The 24,806-nt window shown below is 41.3% G+C and overlaps 1 protein-coding gene across 1 annotated transcript; it reads left to right on the top strand.

The window, feature by feature from the left end:
• The first annotated feature begins 2,653 nt into the window (after nucleotides 1-2,653).
• On the top strand, nucleotides 2,654-5,954 carry LOC308115332 (uncharacterized protein). Its single transcript, XM_080472778.1, has 5 exons — nucleotides 2,654-2,756; nucleotides 3,208-3,318; nucleotides 3,417-3,578; nucleotides 3,698-3,814; nucleotides 4,068-5,954. The coding sequence occupies exons 1-5, from the start codon at nucleotides 2,705-2,707 to the stop codon at nucleotides 4,838-4,840; spliced, it is 1,215 nt and encodes a 404-aa protein (XP_080328904.1). The 5' UTR covers nucleotides 2,654-2,704; the 3' UTR covers nucleotides 4,841-5,954.
• Nucleotides 5,955-24,806: the final 18,852 nt, after the last annotated feature.

Here is a 24,806-nt window from a genome sequence, read left to right on the forward strand (position 1 = left end):
TACAAGTTAATTTATCGCGCGGTTTAGGTTTTTTTGGTGTTCCCTTGTCCCATTTTGTTTTTAAATTTGGACGGACCCTACTACCTGGGGTAGTCTATGGTTCCGCTTTGTTACTTCTTCAACAGGGTAGTGGTTAATCTGTAACTGAACGTGGTAATTCTCGCTTCAGCCCTCTCAGGTGGAGAATTCTTGCCTGTGCATCCACGTCAGCCCACTACTTACTTCCCTGTTGTTTTAAATGATGGCTGTAACCTAGTGGTTCACAGGCCACCCACTCATTCAACGTGCACACTTTTATTTTCTTTCTCGCGGATTTTTGGTAGACGCTCAACCGTGGACTCCGTCGCCCGTTTAACATGAACTATTCTCAGGTGTTCATTACCTCAGCGTCTTTCTATTTTACCTGTTAGAGTCTGGAATTCACAGGGTTTTATTATCCTGCAACCCTCAGTCGCACATTTTTCTTTTTAACCCAAAACAATGCTCACCCTTCGGAGTCTTTTTCCTCTCGCCGTTGGATGCCGTCAGCCGTCGGATTCCGACAGTTGGGGAGACCACCAGTCCCGGAAAAGGAGCTTAGGTCTCACCTAGTGAGCCTGCCACGGCCGTGGTCTTTCTGCTGATCTCCGCGTCTGTCGGAATCCTCAGGCGTTGTTGGCATCCGACTCGAAGGACCAAGTTAATGTCAGGTTTAGGCTACGGCCATTTATCAAATCTGCAAGAAAGAAGAAGACAACAAGAATGAGCTTTTGATTACTCGAGGAGAAATGGCTAGGAGTGTGCCCAAATACACCTCCTATCCACTCTGCTCCCAGGCCATTTCTCCTGCGTTTTTATTCCATTCAACAAAGGGGAGGGTTTACAGGATACATATCATAGAAACAAACATTCTGTGAGCTTTAACAGTTGTAGCGACTATGAGTACAATCAAAGGCCATCCCCTGCGCATGGGACCTCGAGAAGGCGGCTGTGTGGATAGCGCGGCTCATCCTGCTTATCAGCCTTGGTCAGGTTGACCTGCTCAGAAAATATGATTAGTGAGCAGCGCCTCAGAGGCGCTGTTTAAGAAAGAACACAAGGAATATAACTGAACTTGAACATGAATATAATTAAGCACGGATATGGCAACTATGTATAAAATTACTCTAACACATTTGTTTCTACTTTCATGTCGTATTGTTTCACTCTATTTTAGCTTTTGTAATTTAATGAACGATTACTCAGTAATTACTCACCACTTAAGTAATTCAAATACGCTTACTCCAGTAATCTTTTTGTAAGCCTCCTTTTTATTTTTATTTTAGAAATATTATGTTACAGTTAAAACACTTTTACTTGAGTATGTAAAAGTATTTAAACTTTTTATCCGCTCTCTGGTAAAAACACACTCATCCTCTCCTCTACACACTGCTGCTCTTTATTTCCATTGCAGCAACAACTCCTGGTACTATGGTTGGTACTACGTCACGGTTTTCAACATGTAAATTACTGATGCCCTTAATTTGTATCGTTCCTTTCTTCTGTTGAACCTTTTGTTATCGGTGAAGTATCCACATTTCTGGAGGTCTGTTTTATCGCGTGGAGACGGTATGGTACATTCACATAGCACTGTTTTATCTTCTGTTTTTCTGTCTTTATCTCTTTCTATACACATAATTACACTTTTACGGTAAAAAAAAATTACTCTTGATTAGCTATTGAACTGATGCAATGTGGGGAACAACACAACAAAACACTGACACATATACTGTGGGTGCAACCCAAATATATTTTAAAGTTTAGAATATAGACATTTTATTTGATTAGTGAGAAAACAACCATAATGCTAATAGGTAATACAAATTTCACATAAATGCATTTTCCATAATACATGCAAGAACGCCAGCTTTTTCAGAGAGACAGCTATTCATTGTTGTCAGCTGACGTACATTTCAGTTTTCAAGATTGTTAGGGTGTAGTGAAATGATAGGTGTTGTAACAAAAGAGAACAAAACAGGGCGTGTCCCAGCGAGCAACAGTGGCCCAGATCACGTCTTTAAGACGTCATTTCCATACCTCCAGAAGGCGTCTTCAGGGAGGCCAGAATGAAAGTTTGTTTGTACGTCTTTCCTGGAGATTCCATGGAGGTCCTGTCTGGACGTCATATGAACGTCCAGACAAGACCCCTGGATGACGTGACGCAATGAAATAAATAACTAAAATATGACACCACCTTGAATCGAACCCAAACCTCTTTCATGACAGGTATGGGTCTGATACACAAAACCAACGACACACTCTAAATCACATTGACTCTGACAATAAATTTGGAAGCATGTCACTTATATATGACAAGCTTAAAAAGGTAATGACACACGACCATTCAATTGTCAAATAAAATATGAAGGGAGGCGGACAGTTCATTGTCCAAAGTGCACGCAAAGAAAATCAACTATTTTTACATTTTTTTTTAACTCAGAGGCCTTCAGTGTTTTCAGCAGAGGAACATCTCTTCTAAATAAATGGGGTGTGGGGATTGTTCCCATGAATCATGGGGAGTATCTGAACGATTATCCTCGAACAATGTACATAAACACCCAGTAATTAAGGTGCTTACGCATTTATTTTTCTTCAATTATTTCAGCACATGAATATAAAAAGACAAGTGATGCTCAGTAGAGACAGATACAGCCATCAGGAAGACTCCTGAAAACTCCTGATCATCATGATGAAGCTGATCCTCTCTCTCACTCTCATCTGGGCATTCTCCAGAACAGGTAACCAAACTTATTTTACAATACAACTTATGCAGGTACAAGACTGTGGGATAAATATTGAATAACTTGGTTTGAATGTGTGTCATGATAAAAATTTAAATTGTATTTCAGTCAGTTGAAAAATTCTGTTCCCTAATTCATTCTCACTTTTGACTTTCACTTCCCTCAAGTAAGATTCACTTTTTTCCATAAATATTCTGTGCCATACATCCAGGACCTGGTCAGGCAAGATGAGTCGAATGCAGATGCATTGAGATACAGATGCAGATAAATTGCATTCATATTGGACCATTCTGATTCAGATTTAAAGAATTAAAATTCACTTCCTACTGGCACAAGATTTATCCCATATAGGACAAGCTAATGTTACATTCAGGATCTTCAGACATTTCACCGTTCACACATTTCTTTTCATAAAATAATATTTTTTCTATGTTTGTTCCCATTACAGCTGGAGCAATCGAGTGTGACGTATGTACAGATGTCAATGATCTGAGCTGTGCTTTCGGAGAGACAGTTGAATGTGCGCCTGGAGAAATGTGTTTGAATGCCTTCATCACAGGTATTCTTTTCTTCATATCATCTTTTCCTTTTCACTGAACTATTGAAAAATTCAACATGTGTTCCATGAAATTCACAATGCTCTTTTTTTGACAACAGAAACCGATGGAACAGAGAGAATCTACAGGGACTGTGCAGGTCCCGCTGTTTGTCCAACCACAGGCACACAGACTATTGCAGCCAACCTGGGTGGGATACACACAGTTGCAAATGCTGAGTGCTGTGATGATGAGAATGAATGCAACTTGAGGACCCTAAGCTGTAAGTATATTTGGATCAGAAGAATTGTGATGAAAAGAACAAACAACAAATATTTCAAAATACTTTTAAAGTTAAAAGGCTTAAATATTCACTCTGTGGTTTCATCTCTTTTGTTTCAGTCCCTGCTATTCCTGCAGTAAATGGAATACAATGCGATGGTTGTGATCCCAGCACTGATCAGTGTGACGCTGTAGTGAGTTGTAGAGGAGAGGAGGACACCTGCTTTCAGTCAGATAGTGAGTATTTTTATTTTATTTATTTTGTTTAAACTTGTTTCACGAGTGTAAGGACTCAAAATCACTGCATGCCTTTGAACAAGAGAAAGATTGATATATATATTTCAAAGTCATCATGAATACACTTTTTCTTTCTCTATACATACAGAAGACTCTGAATCTGTTTTCTTCGTACTTTAATCATCGACATATATTTGTCTGGCATGACTAATGAAGAAATTGTTTGACTCAAATTCAATCTTTTCATCCACAGTCTTGATAGATCGCCAACAGATCTCTGTTGCTGGATGTGGAACTTCAAATGTGTGTGACATCGCTAATGACATCAGAAATCTGCCTTTCATGGAAGAAGTGGGAACAGTTATTTTTACACCAACCTGTTTCCTTTTTACCACAACAACTACACCTGCCCCAACCACAACTACAACCACTCCTGAGCCGACTACAACCACAACCACAACCACAACTACAACCACTCCTGAGCCGACTACAACCACAACCACAACCACAACTACAACCACTCCTGAGCCGACTACAACCACAACCACAACCACTCCTGAGCCGACAACTACTGTTACTGAATCAACAACAGTTTACACTCCGTCACCTGAACTGTTAGCACAAATAAAAGCTCTGCTACAGGAACTACAGCAACTGTCAGCCAAGATAAACCTTGAGCTGCTCCAGCAACAACAACTGGTGCTTTTCAACCTGCATCTAAAGCTGCTTGGTGACCAAAACAAGCTGCTGGAACAACAAGAAGAACTGCCAAGTGACCACCACCAGCAACTTCCACTTCACTACCAGCAATGCCTGCTTGTAAACAACCACAAGGTGCTCCTGCATCAGCTCCACCTTTCTCTCTGTGGGCAACAGAACCTTTTGGGGCTCTTCCAGAAAGAACAACAGGTCATCCACCAACTCCAAGAACTACTCCAGAGCCACCACTATAACCTGCTGCCCCACTACGCCAGTCACCTGCAGAACTACTGTGACCATAAGGGCTCTACCACAGCTGAAAATTAGATATCAGTCCCTCTCTGTTCAATAATTTATTCATCTTATGTAATTAACTTTTGGATTTGAATTTAGATTTTTCTCTTTGGTAGAATTTTGAAATGATTGTCCTTCAAGACAGTTTAGCGATTTTAGTCAATCAAGTTTTTTGATTTTTTTTTTTTATGTTTTTTCGTTTCATTTTCTCTTTTATTAAAGTTATGCTTCTCAAATAATCAATAAAGGTATGTCCTTACTCACTTTTGCAACAATCACTGTGGTTCACTTACATCTTTTAATTGTGACTTTTATCTCTTTTGGTAAATTAAAAGGAAAGGATTTTAATCTACTCCCCCGGCTAGCTCAATTGGTAGAGCATGAGACTCACAATCTCAGAGTAGTGGGTTTTTGTCTCACGCCGGGTGCCACCTTCCCGTGGGCTCACCACCTGCAGGAAGGTTCTTAATTGGTGCAATGTGATCTGGGTGACGGTCCTCAGACTGCCACCCCCGTGACCTGGAAATGGATAAGCTGAAGAAAATGGATGGATGGATTATAATCTAAGTCAAAATGCTTTGTATGTAATTTGATTTCATCCTATACTTGACTTTTAATTTCATCCACTGCTTCTCCAAGTTTTAATTTTCAGCTCAATAAAACTACATTTGTAAGTGATTAGGATTTTTACCTTGGATTTTTACCATTTTCGCTCAGTTTTATATTCAAGGGGATTGTGTTTTTTGGTAAGACAAAGCAATTTTATTTATCACAGGATTCAGACACAAGAAAAGAAAGGGAATACATTGAAAGAAGCTGATTAAGAAAGCCATAAAAAGGAGAATAAATAAAATAAAGGTTCTCTAAAGAGAAATGTACTCATAACATAATTACAATCAATTGCTTAACTGAAAGGCTGATTAAATAATAATGTTTTAAGGCCTGATTTGAAAGAAGTGAGCGAGTTCAGGAAATTTGTTCCACGTGTGATGAGTGTAGGAACTGAACACTGCTTCACCTTGTTTCTTCTGACTCTTCAAACTCTTTGTAAAGCTTTTTCTGAAGATGTCAGGGCTCTGGATGTTTCATATTCTTCAAGTAAATCTGAGATGTATTTAGACCCAGGACCGTTAAAAGTTTTATCGACAAGAAGTACGTTTAATACTTCAATCCTTTGACACATCAGTCAGTGCAGATTGAAGCTTGTCTGTGCTGCACCGTCTCTGTGTTGGTGAGGACTCTGGCTGCGGCATTCTGGATGAGTAGCACCTTTATAACCTTTCTTATTTGGGGCCAGAAACAAGGAACTCTGTTCTTTCTGGGTTAGAGCTGTGTGTCATCTGCACAATTATAGTAGAAGATGGTGTAATGTTCCATGATCTGAGCCAGAGGGACCCTAGGATGGAGCCTTGAAGAACCCCAAAAGTGATTTTCATATGCTCAGATTCAGAATTACTTATTGACACAGAATAGTCCCTATCTTGAAAGTAAGAATAAAACCAGTTCAGTGCCAGAAATTCCTAAAACATTTTTCAAGTCAGTCTATCCCCTTGGATCCCCTTGTTTGTAAGAGCAAAAAAACAGATTCAGGAGGAATCAAAGTACAGCAGGTGGTTGACATTATCATGGATAACTTGTACCACCTTTAGCACAATGTTACCACTGTCTCCAATGTCTGCTTGGCCTGATGCAGGATCAATTGTCCCGGTGAAAATAGTTCATGGAGGCCGCAGATTTTTAATGTCACAAAGCACAACAATTTTGAGCCCCTATTTGAATGGCTTTTTCTGAATGCGTTGCTTCAGAGTTGATCTGCCTTTGAATGGAACCATTTGCTCATTACGTACAACAATTTGTGTTCAGTAAAAAGTGGGAAATTTGGGTAGAAGTGAGTCAATAAGTAGCCTAATTTTGAAAAGCCTGTCATTATTGTTGGGTGCCATGTAGTCCGTGCAGTAAAATGACATGTTTGATTTTCTTTCCTTACTTCTGCCACCTGCTGTACTCGGCATGCACTGGACTTTGACCCGGGCGAATGCAAGATGTACACTACAGTTTGTTGCAGTACAGATTGCCTTGTGCCACAATCTTGTACAAAGGTTCAGCACCAAAAAAAGTCTCTGAAATACTGAATGGGCAGTCTTATTGAATCACCATCAGGAAGAGCATCTTGCCAATCTGGAACTTCTTTTGCAAGGAACTAAGATATTCCACTTCACTGTCCCAACTGTCACTGAGACAGCTGTCATCACTCTTCACCTGGTCTGAGGTACACCTGCTCGCCGTCCATAGAAGAATGCTGCATTCAACTCCAGAGCTGCTCAAAAATAATGGAGAGAAATTACATTCATATCTCACCAAGCTATCTTTGTATTACAGATATCAACTAGAATGGTAGTTTCTAAAGAAAGAGTGTGTGAATGTTGAAAGTCATCTAGACACAGCATTGTATCTGTGGCCCTTATGGTGGAATACAGTCATTGTAGGGGGTTAGAAATATTAGAATGATGACTAAAGGTCCCGGCGACCTGTCCAAGGTGTACTCTTAGGTAGCTGGGACTGGCTTCAGCACCTCCCTACCCTGAAACCCTAAATAGGATATAAGGAATATGCAAGCAGGATCAGCATAAATGGAGAGACACAACCAAGTGGCTGCGACAGAGTACCTGGTGGAACATCTCTCTAAAAATGAGGAACTCCCAAGAGTCTAGCAGAGGTAGAGGACCACAGTTTGAGGATGGTGAAGAAACTACCCTACAAGGGTGAAGGGGTGTTCGTAATCAAAACCTTCAACTTGTTTGATTTATCTTTTAGTGAAAGCAGAAAAGTTTGGTCGGTTCAATTAATCAGCTTTTTATTTTAACATTTAACATCCAACCATCCATCTTCTTTCCTGTTCAGTGTATAGACCCCCTTCAACTTCCTCCAGCTCTTCTGAGGGTACCCCAGGTCGCTCCCTGACCAATCTCTCCAGCGAGTCCTGGGTTGACCCATGGCCTGAAAACCTCCAAAGTATCACATTCATTTGAATGTAGTCTTGGTCAAAGTTTAGTCAATTAACCAAAAATTTGACAATTCACAATTTGCTAATTGAGAGGATTTTGACTTGTTTCCTATAATGTTTCATAAAGGTTCTTTTAAAAAAATAAATATACAACAGATTTGGTCTGACTTTTAAGATGGAAAAACTACAGTTTTATCACCACCATGACACCGAGCTACATTTGAGAGTTCCTTTTTTTTTTTCTTTCCTTTTCCTTTAAAACATACATACATACGTACATATATACATTTTAGAATTCCAAGGTCTCATATTGGTTTCATTGAAATAGGTCAACCGAATTACTGATGGATACAGATAAAACAATTCAATATTGGGTTCATTTATCTTTATGATTAGATGTTTTTAATATCGGAGACAGTAAAAACTTCTCTTCTACAAAAAACTGAGGTGGTGGCTTTCTAGGCTTAGGGAGGAAGGGATTATATGCTGTGTTACACAATTCAGATAACAAACAAACAAACAAATGTAATCCATTACCTCACAGAAAAAAAAAAGGTATGATTCAGTTACTATTATCTTTAGAAAACAAGCCTTAATTAGCAAGGTTTCATTTTTGTATTCAAATTGATAGATTCAGATGAAGCCAGTGTGCAAGCAGTGCAAGACTTGACGACACAAACTCAAAACAAAGATTCTTGATAAGGAACATGATTGAAAAACCTGTGGAGCCTCGATCAATGGCTGGGTGCTAACACCTTCACCACTGGATAACAAACCAACATCAAGTTCTAATTTGTAAATGGGCTCATCACAGTGCAAGGCAAGCTATTGGCTGTAAAAATCACAAGACTCCAACTTAAAGAAACATCTAGAGGAAAAAAAAAAATACACACAAACAAGCAAACAAGAGAATCTCAATTCCTGACTGTGGATCACGATATTGACCTGAATTATATGATTCAGGGTCGAGGAGTCTCGTGCCGTCACGGACAGTCGCGACCTTTACTCATGTGTTACAAGTAAGAGCACGAAACGGTGGCGGATCATCACGAGTCATTACACACGTCACCATTATTGTTCTGCGGTGTTGCAAAGTAATGCGCAAAATTACGCCCTACGGCAGAATGTTGTGCGCCTTGCGTATTGTCACTTTCTATTAGTAATCTGTCAGGAATGTGGTGAATCGGGAGAATTTGGTATATTAATTTATGTATTTTGCTGCGGGATGTGGGATGTACAGTATATGTGTATGTATCTATCTATCTATCTATCTATCTATCTATCTATCTATCTATCTATCTATCTATCTATCAGTTGGGGTTTATGGTTGGTTATTAGCATATAATTACTGTAAGTAATAGATTACTAAAAGTAATAAATCACTGAAAGTAATTTATGAAAAATTTAAATTGTTAATGGAAGTAAACGGTCATTTACTCATTAACAACTCCTAAAGTAATTGAATAATTACTTTAAAAACAAAAAAATGAAAAATTATCGAAAATAATTTTTAATAATTTTTTTTATTATTAATTTGCATAAATTTCTTATTCATGTATTAATAATAAATCGGGGCACCACCAGATAAACTGGAAATAGCTAATACCAAAATATCAGTCTCGTTTGTAAAAAGTTTATTTAAGTTAGCTAATATTTCTGCATAAAATTTAACCATCTTAAATAGATTGGAAGGTGTGAGATCCGAGCACAGACTGTTACAAACCAGTGAATTGTCAACAATAAATACACAATAATCACCAAGAAGTGTTCAATTCAGCTAACAGGCGTTTATTAATAAAAATGTATTAATTCATAAATAATTCTGAAATCATCTCATAAATCAACACATTCAAATAGCAAACGACATCTAACACGGAGATCTAATCTATTAAACAGCAAACGCTATGTACAAAGAGTGTGTGTGTGTGTGTGTGTGCGTGCGTGCGTGCGTGCGTGCGTGCGTGCGTGCGTGCGTGACGAGGGGGTGTGATGACCTCGAACGTCCACCAGGTGGAGGCAGACGTCGGCGGGTCAATGCGGTGACTGTGACGACCACTAGGGGCGTGCGGCGGCGCGCAGAGGGAGAGCGCAATAACCTGATGTGTCCACCCGGTGGATGTCAGGAGGGATTGCGATCACCCACGCGACCACTAGGGGCGTTTGACTCGCTCTTTCTGGGGACGCGGCGGTTGCTTAGCGGCCAGATAAACAAGACGTCCGTCGAGCGCGCGTGCGCGAGGGCGGTCTCGGAGCGAGTTAGTCTACCGAGGGCGTAACGAACGGGCGGTTCCGTTGGCCCGGTTCTGAGCACCTAAGTGGAGGTCGGGACCGGCAGTCAGGGCTCTTGTGATCACGGCAGATCTGCTCTTGCAGCAGCTGACATGTAGGTGTTACATGCAGTGGTGTGTGTGACCTTATCTCGATCTGATAAGGGGGGTGCTGCGCTTAGTGAAAGAGGGGGAGAGATGAGAGAGGATGAAGACAAGAGAAAGACAGAGAATTCTGCGCGGCTCGGTTCTGAACCCTGGTTCCTCCACACAGAGTTCCCAGTGGGCCTGGAGCTCACTCGGACCTCTGGTTCTGAGGTGGAAAACCAGCGTTCTGGACTTAGGGAGCGTGAATGCGCGTACACAAACAACATGAAAGGCTGCTGCCTTCTGAGCGGCACATGGAAACACGTTGCATTTTCAACAGAACATCATTCTAACTATTCTCTGCCCAGACAAACGCTCTCACCCTGATAGGTCTTTGGTTCTGGACAGCACCGTCCGTGGTGCTGTTGGTTCTTGGAGGCGGTGGTAACTGGTTGTTACCGGGTCTTAATTTCAGCGTCCTGAAATTCAGAGGCCTGGCTCCAGCTGCAGGAGTGCAACTGAGAGGATGATCTTGGGAGGAGACGACACTGGCTCTGGTCTCCAGAATCTCCCAAAAACAGGAAAAATAGCGGAAAACAGAAGATGTAGTCCAAACTGGGTTCTGCTCGTCCAGCTGGCTGGCGTTGGTGGTTCTTCTGTTCTTTTGCTCTCTTTACCATCCTGAGGCAAGCAGAGACATGTGTCTCCGCGGATGGTCAGTTGAGAATAGCTGAGAGTTTTGATAGAACGTGAGTCCCACCAACTTGGGTTTGGACCCCTGTGGTGTGTTCGGGTCGGATTCAAGCGTCCTCATTGGCCACTTCCGGGGTCTGGCTCGCTCCCCTGCTGTTTTATGGCCTATCCATTGTTGTGGTGTTTTCCTTCGGGGGAGCAAGTTGGAGAAACAGCTCACTGAAGCTCTGGAGGAGTTCATGGATCTACAGCCCCCGACATATCTATCTATCTATCTATCTATCTATCTCTCTCTCTCTCTCTCTCTCTCTCTCTCTCTCTCTCTCTCTCTATATCTATCTATCTATCTATCTATCTATCTATCTAGATATATTTATGTATATGTATATATACATATATATATATATATATATTAGTGCTGTCAATCGATTAAAAAAATTTACTAATTAATTGCACAATTTTCTGTAATTAATTGGAATTAATCGCATTGTTTTTCTACTGAAGACTGAAGCTTTTAATGGATATTTTTTGAGGGAAAACCATGGAATTAATGTCGACTCAACACACAGAGACTTTATTTAAATTCAAAGACTATTTCTTTAACGTCTGTTTAGCTTTGCCTGAAACGGTTTCTCTTCAAGATCAGCAAAATAATAAAAACATTAATTAATTGATGAATTAATTAATAAACATCAAACATAAGTCAGGGTTTTGTTAGAGTGCAGGTCCACCACTTTGAGATTTTGGATATTTCTAGAAACAAAGTTGTAAACTTATTACATGAAAAAAGTGGCAATAATATACTGTAACACTGTCTCTGTCTCTCTCAGTGTGCGTGTAAATGAATAGATAGTTGGTTTTGCACTTCCTCTTTTGGTTTTCACACTTACTTTTTCTCAAGAGTGCTTTTATATGTGACCCTCAACACAAGTTTTGAAAATCCCAGGCTTAAATTAATACTACAACCACCTTGACTAAAGGAATAATTGAATGTATGCACAACATCTCACAATACTGCGGCAGCAGTTTGTTATCATATGTAGGTATCAACGCGGACACACACACACACAGACACACACACACACACACACACACGCACGCACGCACGCACGCACGCACGCACGCACGCACGCACGCACGCACGCACGCACGCACGCACACACACACACACACATAGAGAAACAAATTCACATATTCACGTGAATTGGGAACAGAATTGAACCGACCGACCCCAGAAAAGTCGATCAACAGATTCCAGCGGTTTTAACTGAACTGAGTTTTCAAACTCAAGCTGTTACTCCTCCACATTGAAAGGAACCAGTTGAAGTGATTCAGGATCAGGATGAACTCTAGTCAAGTTCTACAGTATTAGAGGCTGACCAGGCACGCCCAATATTTTGTTTTTTTTTAGAATAACAGCCCAGGGCAGCTTCTTGTGGGATGTGTCTCCCATGACAAAGTACTGCAGTATTCTTCATAAAGCACCAGGTCAATTGAAATAAATGTCCTTTAATAAAACATTAATATAAAGACAGTTTCCTGAGTTTTTGACCAAAATAAAGTCACCCAAACACAGGGTTGAGAGAATGGAGAAGCACAGGTCCAAATGGACTTAAATTAATGTGAAACACGTTTTTTAACGGTTATCACTTCATATAAAAAGGATTTAAAAAGATTTGGCTTAGGTTGCTTCAATGTATTTTTGTTAAGATGCATTTGTTTCTACTTTCATGTCGTATTGTTTCACTCTATTTTAGCTTTTGTAAATTAATGAACGATTACTCAGTAATTACTCACCACTTAAGTAATTCAAATACGCTTACTCCAGTAATCTTTTTTTAAGCCTCCTTTTCATTTTTATTTTAGAAATATTATGTAACAGTTAAAACACTTTTACTTGAGTATGTAAAAGTATTTAAACTTTTTATCCGCTGTCTGGTAAAAACACACTCATCCTCTCCTCTACACACTGCTGCTCTTTATTTCCATTGCAGCAACAACTCCTGGTACTATGGTTGGTACTACGTCACGGTTTTCAACATGTAAATTACTGATGCCCTTAATTTGTATCGTTCCTTTCTTCTGTTGAACCTTTTGTTATCGGTGAAGTATCCACATTTCTGGAGGTCTGTCTTATCGCGTGGAGACGGTATGGTACATTCACATAGCACTGTTTTATCTTCTGTTTTTCTGTCTTTATCTCTTTCTATACACATAATTATACTTTTACGGTAAAAAAAATTACTCTTGATTAGCTATTGAACTGATGCAATGTGGGGAACAACACAACAAAACACTGACACATATACTATGGGTGCAACCCAAATATATTTTAAAGTTTAGAATATAGGGGAGACCGGGGATGGTTGTAACACTTTTTGCTTCAGCACTTGTAACTCACTGAATGTTTGAGCTGGAGTTCTCAAACTTTCAAACTGTCTGGACTTTCATGTGACGTCCAGACAGGGCCTCAATGCAATGTCCAGGAGAGACGTACAAACAAACTTTCATTCTGGCCTCCCTGAAGACGTCTTCTGGAAGTGTGGAAATGACGTTTTAAAGACGTGATCTGGACCACTCCTGCTGAGTGGAGTCCTTCACGTTAATGAGAATTTAAAAAGATTTGTTGTGTAATGATTCATTTTAAATGTGTGAAAAAACAAACACATCAACAAATAACGTGAAACCCTGATGCTTGCTGCATCTGTTTGTAGCCATATATGTGATGCTATTTCAAGATTCAGGGAGCGTTTAAATATTCATAGATATAATGTAAAACTGTAGAACAGGGTGCGTGGTTTCACAGCTGACACAAAACTATTCAATTGTCAAATGGAAAATAAAGGGAGGTGGACAGTTCATTGTCCAAAGTGCACGCAAAAACAATCAACTATTTTCTTTATTTTTTTAACTCAGAGGCCTTCAGTGTTTTGAGCAGAGGAACATCTCTTCTAAATAAATGGGGTGTGGGGATTGTTCCCATGAATCATGGGGAGTATCTGAACGATTATCCTCGAACAATGTACAAAAACACCCAGTAATTAAGGTGCTTACGCATTTATTTTTCTTCTATTATTTCAACAAATGAATATAAAAAGGCAAGTGATGCTCAGCAGAGACAGATCCAGCCTTCAGGAAGACTCCTGAAAACTCCTGATCATCATGATGAAGCTGATCCTCTCTTTCGCTCTCCTGTGGGCATTCTCCAGCGCAGGTAACCAAACTTATTTTACAATACAACTTATGCAGGTACAACACAAGTTCATTTATTATTAACACAGAAATACAATTTAGAAATTGTAAAAGAAAGTTTAATGATAATAATAATATTATAACATGTATCCATTAGTAAATCTGCTGAAGCTGTTAAGTTTTACTTTGATTTCTGGAATGAATGACGGATCAAAATAATAGATGAAACATAATTAGTTATTAATTCCTATGAGAGATATTGAAATGTGACAGCACAGGGAAAAACCTCTGGAGATAGGAATTCAAGAATAAAAAACTAAACTAAAACTGTGAAAGTAGTTATGTACATATGTATAAACCAGGATTAAAGCTCAATGTTAAATCTAAATGATATTCTGACAAAGGCTTCAGACATTCAGGATCTTCAGACATTTCACCGTTCACACATTTCTTTTCATAAAATAATATTTTTTCTATGTTTGTTCCCATTACAGCTGGAGCAATCCAGTGTGACGTATGTACAGATTTCAATGATCTGAGCTGTGCTTTCGGAGAGACAGTTGAATGTGCGGCTGGAGAAATGTGTTTGAATGCCTTCATCACAGGTATTCTTTTCTTCATATCATCTTTTCCTTTTCACTGAACTATTGAAAAATTCAACATGTGTTCCATGAAATTCACAATACTCTTTTTTTGACAACAGAAACCGATGGAACAGAGAGAATCTACAGGGACTGTGCAGGTCCCGCTGTTTGTCCAACCACAGGCACACAGACTATTGCAGCCAACCTGGGTGGGATACACACAGTTGCAAATGCTGAGTGCTGTGATGACGAGAATGAATGCAACTTGAGGACCCTAAGCTGTAAGTATATTTGGATCACAAGAATTGTGATGAAAAGAACAAACAACAAATATTTCAAAATACTTTTAAAGTTAAAAGGCTTAAATATTCACTCTGTGGTTTCATCTCTTTTGTTTCAGTCCCTGCTATTCCTGCAGTAAATGGAATACAATGCGATGGTTGTGATCCCAGCACTGATCAGTGTGACGCAGTAGTGAGTTGTAGAGGAGAGGAGGACACCTGCTTTCAGTCACAGAGTGAGTATTTTTATTGTACATTTAAAAAAAATCTCTGAATCATTTTTACTTCTGTTTAAACTTGTTTCATGAGTGTAAGGACTTAAAATCACTGCATGCCTTTGAACAAGAGAAAGATTGATATATATATTTCAAAGTCATCATGAATACACTTTTTCTTTCTCTATGCATGCAGAAGACTGTGTATCTGTTTTCTTTGTACTTTAATCATCGACATATATTTGTCTGGCATGACTAATGAAGAAATTGTTTGACTCAAATTCAATCTTTTCATCCACAGTCTTGAAAGATCGCCGACAGATCTCTGTTGCTGGATGTGGAACTTCAAATGTGTGTGACATCGCTATTGACATCAGAAATCTGCCTTTCATGGAAGAAGTGGGAACAGTTATTTTTACACCAACCTGTTTCCTTTTTACCACAACAACTACACCTGCCCCAACCACAACTACAACCACTCCTGAGCCAACTACAACCACAACGACAACCACTCCTGAGCCGACTACAACCACAACCACAACCACTCCTGAGCCGACTACAACCACTCCTGAGCCGACTACAACCACTCCTGAGCCGACTACAACCACAACCACAACCACTCCTGAGCCGACTACAACCACTCCTGAGCCGACTACAACCACAACCACAACCACTCCTGAGCCAACTACAACCACTCCTGAGCCGACTACAACCACAACCACAACCACTCCTGAGCCGACTACAACCACAACCACAACCACTCCTGAGCCGACTACAACCACAACTACAACCACTCCTGAGCCGACTACAACCACAACTACAACCACTCCTGAGCCAACTACAACCACATCCACAACCACTCCTGAGCCGACTACAACCACAACTACAACCACTCCTGAGCCGACTACAACCACAACCACAACCACTCCTGAGCCGACTACAACCACTCCTGAGCCGACTACAACCACAACCACAACCACTCCTGAGCCGACTACAACCACAACTACAACCACTCCTGAGCCGACTACAACCACAACCACAACCACTCCTGAGCCGACTACAACCACAACCACAACCACTCCTGAGCCGACTACAACCACAACTACAACCACTCCTGAGCCGACTACAACCACAACCACAACCACTCCTGAGCCGACTATAACCACAACCACAACCACTCCTGAGCCGACTACAGCCACAACTACAACCACTCCTGAGCCGACTACAACCACAACTACAACCACTCCTGAGCCAACTACAACCACAACCACAACCACTCCTGAGCCGACTACAACCACAACTACAACCACTCCTGAGCCGACTACAACCACAACTACAACCACTCCTGAGCCGACTACAACCACAACCACAACCACTCCTGAGCCGACTACAACCACAACTACAACCACTCCTGAGCCGACTACAACCACTCCTGAGCCGACTACAACCACAACCACAACCACCCCTGAGCCAACTACAACCACTCCTGAGCCGACTACAACCACAACTACAACCACTCCTGAGCCGACTACAACCACAACCACAACCACTCCTGAGCCGACTACAACCACAACTACAACCACTCCTGAGCCGACTACAACCACAACCACAACCACTCCTGAACCGACTACAACCACAACCACAACCACAACCACAACCACAACCACAACCACAACCTCTCCTGAGCCAACTTCAACCACAACCACAACCACTCCTGAGCCGACTACAACCACAACTACAACCACTCCTGAGCCGACTAAAACCACAACCACAACCACTCCTGAGCCGAATACAACCACAACCACAACCACTCCTGAGCCGACTACAACCACAACTACAACCACTCCTGAGCCGACTACAACCACAACCACTCCTGAGCCGACTACAACCACAACCACAACCACAACCACAACCACAACCACAACCACAACCTCTCCTGAGCCAACTACAACCACAACCACAACCACTCCTGAGCCGACTACAACCACAACTACAACCACTCCTGAGCCAACTACAACCACAACCACTCCTGAGCCAACTACAACCACTCCTGAGCCGACTACAACCACAACTACAACCACTCCTGAGCCGACTACAACCACAACTACAACCACTCCTGAGCCGACTACAACCACAACCACAACCACTCCTGAGCCGACTACAACCACAACCACAACCACAACCACAACCACAACCACAACCACAACCTCTCCTGAGCCAACTACAACCACAACCACAACCACTCCTGAGCCAACTACAACCACTCCTGAGCCGACTACAACCACAACTACAACCACTCCTGAGCCGACTACAACCACAACCACAACCACTCCTGAGCCGACTACAACCACAACCACAACCACAACCACAACCACAACCACAACCACAACCTCTCCTGAGCCAACTACAACCACAACCACAACCACTCCTGAGCCGACTACAACCACAACTACAACCACTCCTGAGCCAACTACAAGCACAACCACAATCACTCCTGAGCCAACTGCAACCACTCCTGAGCCGACTACAACCACAACTACAACCACTCCTGAGCCGACTACAACCACAACCACAACCACTCCTGAGCCGACTACAACCACTCCTGAGCCGACTACAACCACAACCACAACCACTCCTGAGCCGACTACAACCACAACTACAACCACTCCTGAGCCGACTACAACCACAACCACAACCACAACCACAACCACAACCACAACAACAACCACAACCTCTCCTGAGCCAACTACAACCACAACCACAACCACTCCTGAGCCGACTACAACCACAACTACAACCACTCCTGAGCCAACCACAACCACTCCTGAGCCAACTACAACCACTCCTGAGCCGACTACAACCACAACTACAACCACTCCTGAGCCGACTACAACCACAACCACAACCACTCCTGAGCCAACTACAACCACTCCTGAGCCAACTACAACCACAACCACAACCACTCCTGAGCCGACTACAACCACAACCACAACCACAACCACAACCACAACCACAACCTCTCCTGAGCCAACTACAACCACAACCACAACCACTCCTGAGCCGACTACAACCACAACTACAACCACAACCACTCCTGAGCCGACTACAACCACAACTACAACCACTCCTGAGCCGACTACAACCACAACCACAACCACTCCTGAGCCGACTACAACCACAACCACAACCACAACCACAACCACAACCACAACCTCTCCTGAGCCAACTACAACCACAACCACAACCACTCCTGAGCCGACTACAACCACAACTACAACCACTCCTGAGCCAACTACAACCACAACTACAACCACTCCTGAGCCGACTACAACCACAACCACTCTTGAGCCGACTACAACCACAACCACTCCTGAGCCGACTACAACCACAACCACAACCACTCCTGAGCCGACTACAACCACAACCACAACCACAACCACAACCACAACCACAACCACAACCTCTCCTGAGCCAACTACAACCACAACCACAACCACTCCTGAGCCGACTACAACCACAGCCACAACCACTCCTGAGCCGACTACAACCACAACCACAACCACAACCACAACCACAACCTCTCCTGAGCCAACTACAACCACAACCACAACCACTCCTGAGCCGACTACAACCACAACTACAACCACTCCTGAGCCAACTACAACCACAACCTCAACCACTCCTGAGCCGACTACAACCACAACCACAACCACTCCTGAGCCGACTACAACCACAACCACAACCACAACCACAACCACAACCACAACCTCTCCTGAGCCAACTACAACCACAACCACAACCACTCCTGAGCCGACTACAACCACAACTACAACCACTCCTGAGCCAACTACAACCACAACTACAACCACTCCTGAGCCGACTACAACCACAACCACAACCACTCCTGAGCCGACTACAACCACAACCACTCCTGAGCCGACTACAACCACAACCACAACCACAACAACAACCACAACCACAACCTCTCCTGAGCCAACTACAACCACAACCACAACCACTCCTGAGCCGACTACAACCACAACTACAACCACTCCTGAGCCAACTACAACCACAACCACAACCACTCCTGAGCCGACTACAACCACAACTACAACCACTCCTGAGCCGACTACAACCACAACCACAACCACAACCACAACCACAACCACAACCACTCCTGAGCCGACTACAACCACAACCACAACCACAACCACTCCTGAGCCGACTACAACCACAACTACAACCACTCCTGAGCCGACTGCAACCACAACTACAACCACTCCTGAGCCGACTACAACCACAACCACAACCACAACTCCAACCACTCCTGAGCCGACAACTACTGTTACTGAATCAACAACAGTTTACACTCCTTCACCTGTACTGTTTGCACAAATAAAAGCTCTGCTGCAGGAACTACAGCAACTGTCAGCCAAGATAAACCTTGAGCTGCTCCAGCAACAACAAGTGATGCTTTTCAACCTGCATCTAAAGCTGCTTGGTGACCAAAACAAGCTGCTGGAACAACAAGAAGAACTGCCAAGTGACCACCACCAGCAAATTCCACTTCACTACCAGCAATGCCTGCTTGTAAACAACCACCAGGTGCTCCTGCATCAGCTCCACCTTTCTCTCTGTGGGCAACAGAACCTTTTGGGGCTCTTCCAGAAAGAACAACAGGTCATCCACCAACTCCAAGAACTACTCCAGAGCCACCACTATAACCTGCTGCCCCACTACGCCAGTCACCTGCAGAACTACTGTGACCATAATGGCTCTACCACAGCTGAAAATTAGATATATTCTGCTCTCCTTTAAATCATTTAGAGATCATCAACATGCATAATCACTGTGGTTAACTTTTGGATTTCAATTTTGATTTTTCTTCTTGAACTTTTTCTTTAAGACAGTTCAGTGGTTTTAATCAATCATGTGTTTCTTAATGGTCGTTTGCAAGTATCAGTTGGGATTTTTCTCTTTTGACAAATATTAAAACAAGTGATTTCATTACACGTCAAAATGATTCATCTCTGAATGATTTAAGTAAATCAGGTTCTTTCTATACTTATGTTGTAATTCTAATCAACACTGCTCCAAGTTTAAATTGTCAGTTCAATAAAGAACATCTGCAATTAATTATGATTTTGACTTTTTCTGTGTCACACCTTCATGACAAAAGACTTTTCCATTTGAGGGGATGCAGTTGACTGACAGCCTGACTGACAGCCTGACAGACAGCCTGACAGACAGACAGACAGACAGACAGACAGACAGACAGACAGATATGAAGAGAGAGACCTTTAATTGTCTTTAAAAATGCACACATGAACACAATTCCATTTCCAAAGACTCAGATAGCAACACTCAAAGCACAAGCACTTACAGTATTGAGAAATGTGTGCAGTCAGTTGGTGGCTGTGTGCAGTGAATGGAATTTAATGTTTTATCAATTGAGAAAAACTGTAAAAAAAAAAAAAAGAAAAGTGTCTAAGAACAAAACAGCAGTCAAGTCATAAAATATTGAGGTCTCAAGATGCATAAAACACTGATGTTGCATTGAAATTATTGCGCTGGTTTATTGCATCATTCTCAAACCTGGCAACAGACTATAAGGGAAGGCAAGTGAAATGGATTTATAAAGCACCATTGAAACACAAGGTAATTCAGTGTTCTACAAAGAAATAAAAGAAATACATAAAAGCTTTACATAGAAATATATACAAAATATAATAATATACATTCTTCAAAGCATAAACCCTTCTATGGGGTCAGTTTGAAGACATTCAGTGTTTATCATTCAAAAATAAATGATTAAAATTCGAAAATAAAATAGCTTAATATATTTTATTTGCTTCATATTTCATGACTTATAAATAATTAAGCATAAAATTATCATGATGACATTTTTTCCAATTTACTGAACACATATTACACGTATTGGTGTTCCACTGGGGTCAATTTGACCCCAAACTGTTTTTGCTGTGTTTTTATGGAATTACAGGAGTGCCAAATTAAAAAGAAATAAATGTGGAAATATAAAGAGAATCAATAATACAAAAAATATACAAAGGTACTCATGTTCTTTTTCTATCTTGTCTTTGCTTATTCCATTTTGTCAATGCTTCTCCTGTTTTGTCTTTGTCTTTTCCATTTGCTTTTGTCATTGCATTTTACTCGATGAGTCAAGCCGTCTGGAAAAGACAAAAGCAATACAATGCAAACCAGCAAGGGCTGTGGGCGGGTCTTTCTGTTCAGGGTGACTAGTCGATACCTGATCACACCGTTCCTGCTTGCGGTGGCTATATAGTAGCAGGAAGTAGACGCATACGCACGTTAATTGGAAGTAAAAGAGGGAAAGTTAAATATGATGGACGTGTACGAATGTAGAACAGGCTACTACATAGCCACTGTATGCCGACCTTAGTCACATAGTGAGTATATGTTTCCTCTCAAGTCCCAAATGCCGTTGTAGGCATAGACATATACCATCACCGTGCGCGGGTTCAAGCCCCACCCTGGACAGCTCTGGTAGCTCAGGCGCATGCGCATGCGCAAGCCCCGCCCCGGACAGATCTGGTAAACCGGACAGATCTGGCAACTACACCGGCCAGCGTTAGCTCTCTCGGAACCTACACGAAAGTTGCAGCTGCAGCTCTGTGGCTTCAAAAAAAAGAAAAAGTTAACAAAACAACTAGTGCTAAGCGGAGTACGTAAACAACAACAGAGGATTGATATGGTCCAGATCTGACGCCCAAGCTGAGATTACTGTTGCATCGCCACATATCTGCAGAGCTCTCAACCCCGCCTACATTTTAACTATTTTCTGCAGAGTAAACGCTCACCAGATTTGGCTTTGGTTACACTTTGCCGTACTGCTCCGTAGTGCTCCCTTCCATCCCGGCACTTTTTGTGCAGTGGAAACGAGGCTATGTAACATAGTTGAAAAGGGCCGGATTCAATTCAGCTCTATGATGCAACACTGACACCTACTGTCCTAAAAGTGTAACTGCAGTATTGTCTTGGTGTAGATATGGCGAAGCATTGTGGATACTTCTTTCACAGCTAAGAGAGACTGACTAAAGGCAACGTGGCTGAAATGCCTGTGAGAATGTACACGTATGAAACTGTTAAATGCTCAGAATATTTGAGATGATGAACTTATTGTTTGCACTTTTAACTTTATTTTTGCTATGTTTTTGTAAACTTTCTTTTTCTTTTCTTTTTTTGGGGGGGGGGATTCTCTTTTTATTTAGAAAGGCAAATTTCCATCACAAATATTATTCACATCAACATTGACTCCAAAATATAGAAGAGAATGGTAATAATTAGATTCTGTCCATACTGCCCTTCCGTGTTTTGTTTTATATTTCTTTATACATTTTAAACAATATTACAAGTGAACACAATAAGAAAGAGAATAACTGGGGTTAGGGTTCGATCAGACCTGATTGGTTTCACGTACTCAGTCCATTTACTTCAGACCTGGTAAAATTTGTCTTTTTCAACTCTGAGGGAAGAGGATATCTTCTCCATCACATAAATTCCATAGATGATTTCTATCCATTCCTCAATGGTGCGAGGATCTGCTTTTAACCATTTCCTGGTGATGGCTTTCTTGCTGGCTGCCAACAGTACTATCAACAGCTTTTTATCCCTTGTGTTCCATGTATCAAACAAACATCCCAAATATATGTTCACACACTCTAATGGAATGTTCACATTAAACTCATTGGTAATATGTTGGTGGATCTCAGTCCAAAAAGGTCTTATTACCTGGCAGCCCCAAATTATATGGCAATGATTGACCCCGTCAGACCCACAGAGCCTCCAACAAGCATCACCGTTGCCTTGATGTCTCTTCTGAATGGGTGTGATGAAAAATCTTGAGATGTTTTTCCAGCAGAATTCCCTCCGTGTGTGACCCAGTTGTGACCCATTGTAGATGGCATATTTTCTCCCAGCTGTCTTGAGGAATTGGTACCCATATTTCCTTTTCCCATTTATTGTTATTGTATTCTGTTTTCTGCGGTTTAGATAATTGTATGGATTAATATAATTTGGAGATGATCTTGTTACCTAATCTGGGCTTTGTTAATGATAAAAAATATTTCCATTTCTCACTTTTCCCCAATTCTTCCTTGAGGTTTTTGTCAAAGTAGGTTCTCACTTGCAGGTATCTAAAAAAAAATCCTGTCTTTCCAGTCCATGATCCTGTTGTAGGGTTTCAAAGCTCTTGAATGCTCCTTCCTGGACTTATGTATGAAGAATATGTAGTTAAACCTTTAGTGATCCATGTCTTAAATCTACCATTGTTTTTATTAGGAATAAAATCTGAGCCATAGGCACACCACCTCATCATTTTGGATGCTTCTTTAACCCCAAACATTTGAACTATTTCCTGCCAGGACTTCGGAAAACTCTCTGTCATTGAGCCTTGTGGAATTTCCTGTTCTGCCTGTAGTCTGGTGTCACACAATAATGGAGTTATGGGGATCCCTTTGATCGTAGTGCCTTCTATATCCTTCCATGCTGAAGTGTATGTTGGTGAACACAGACACACTAACGCTTTAAGTTGGGCTGCACTGACACCTGCTGTCCTAAAAGTGTAACTGCAGTTCTGTCGCGGTGTAGATATGGCGAGGCATTGTGGGTAATTCTATCACAGCTACGAGAGACTGACTAATGGCAACATGGCTGAAATGCCTGTGAGAATGTACACGTAAGAAACTGTTAAATGCTCAGAATATTTGAGATGATTGTACTTAACTTATTGTTTACACTTTTAACTTTATTTTGGCTATGTTTTTGTAAAGTTTACTTTTCGTTTTTGTTGGATTTTACCAGTGGCAGCTGGTGGAAAAGTTGTTCTGTTGGGCTCTTCATTGTTCTTGAATTACTATGATATATTCAATATATTTTGGGGGTGGTTTACTTGAAATGACAAGTAAGTCTGACAGTTTAGAGAAAACAAAAGCCAAACACAGGTATATTTTCATGATTCATGTCATCAGTCCATCTTTCAAATCATTTAGGATTGTGCCTCAAAAAATATAAACCTTTTTGAGCTCTTTGATTTTAAGTCCTGAATAAATATGAGCATGTCTAAACATTTATAAACCATTAACAAATCAGAACACATCTATAAAATTCTGACTACATGTGTGTTTGTGTGCATTTAATAGTAGGGGAGACCGGGGATGGTTCTAACATGGGGAGAGTTGAAACACCACCAGTTCCACCAAAAAGGGAGAAGATAGAAGTCATATGATGATATCAGTGTTTACCCACTTCCTCCCTGATCCCACATGGTGATTATCAAGGCTGAAAACAGATGTATGCAGATTCTACAGAGAAAAAAGGAATTTTGAGGTATGAAAGTAATTTCTTTGACCAAGACTATATTTTGTTTAGTACCTATATTATTGCTCATAGTTTTCATAGGCAAAATGTGATGCATGTTTTCCCTGCAGATTTCAAACCACGATGCTAATACAGCGAGCTAAACAATGGCAGGCGGGTGGGGTGGGTTGTAACACATCTTTAATAAGTGTTACAACCATCCTCTTACATAGAATTAATACCACTTTCTTGATTTTAATACTTTTACAGAATGCCTAGGCAGTGGAAAAGAAAGACTGATCAAGGTGTGCCTGCAAATGCTTTTAAAAAAGCATCT

The sequence above is a fragment of the Lipophrys pholis genome (genome assembly GCF_963383615.2).
Source record: "Lipophrys pholis genome assembly, chromosome: 10".
NCBI lineage: Eukaryota > Metazoa > Chordata > Actinopteri > Blenniiformes > Blenniidae > Lipophrys > Lipophrys pholis.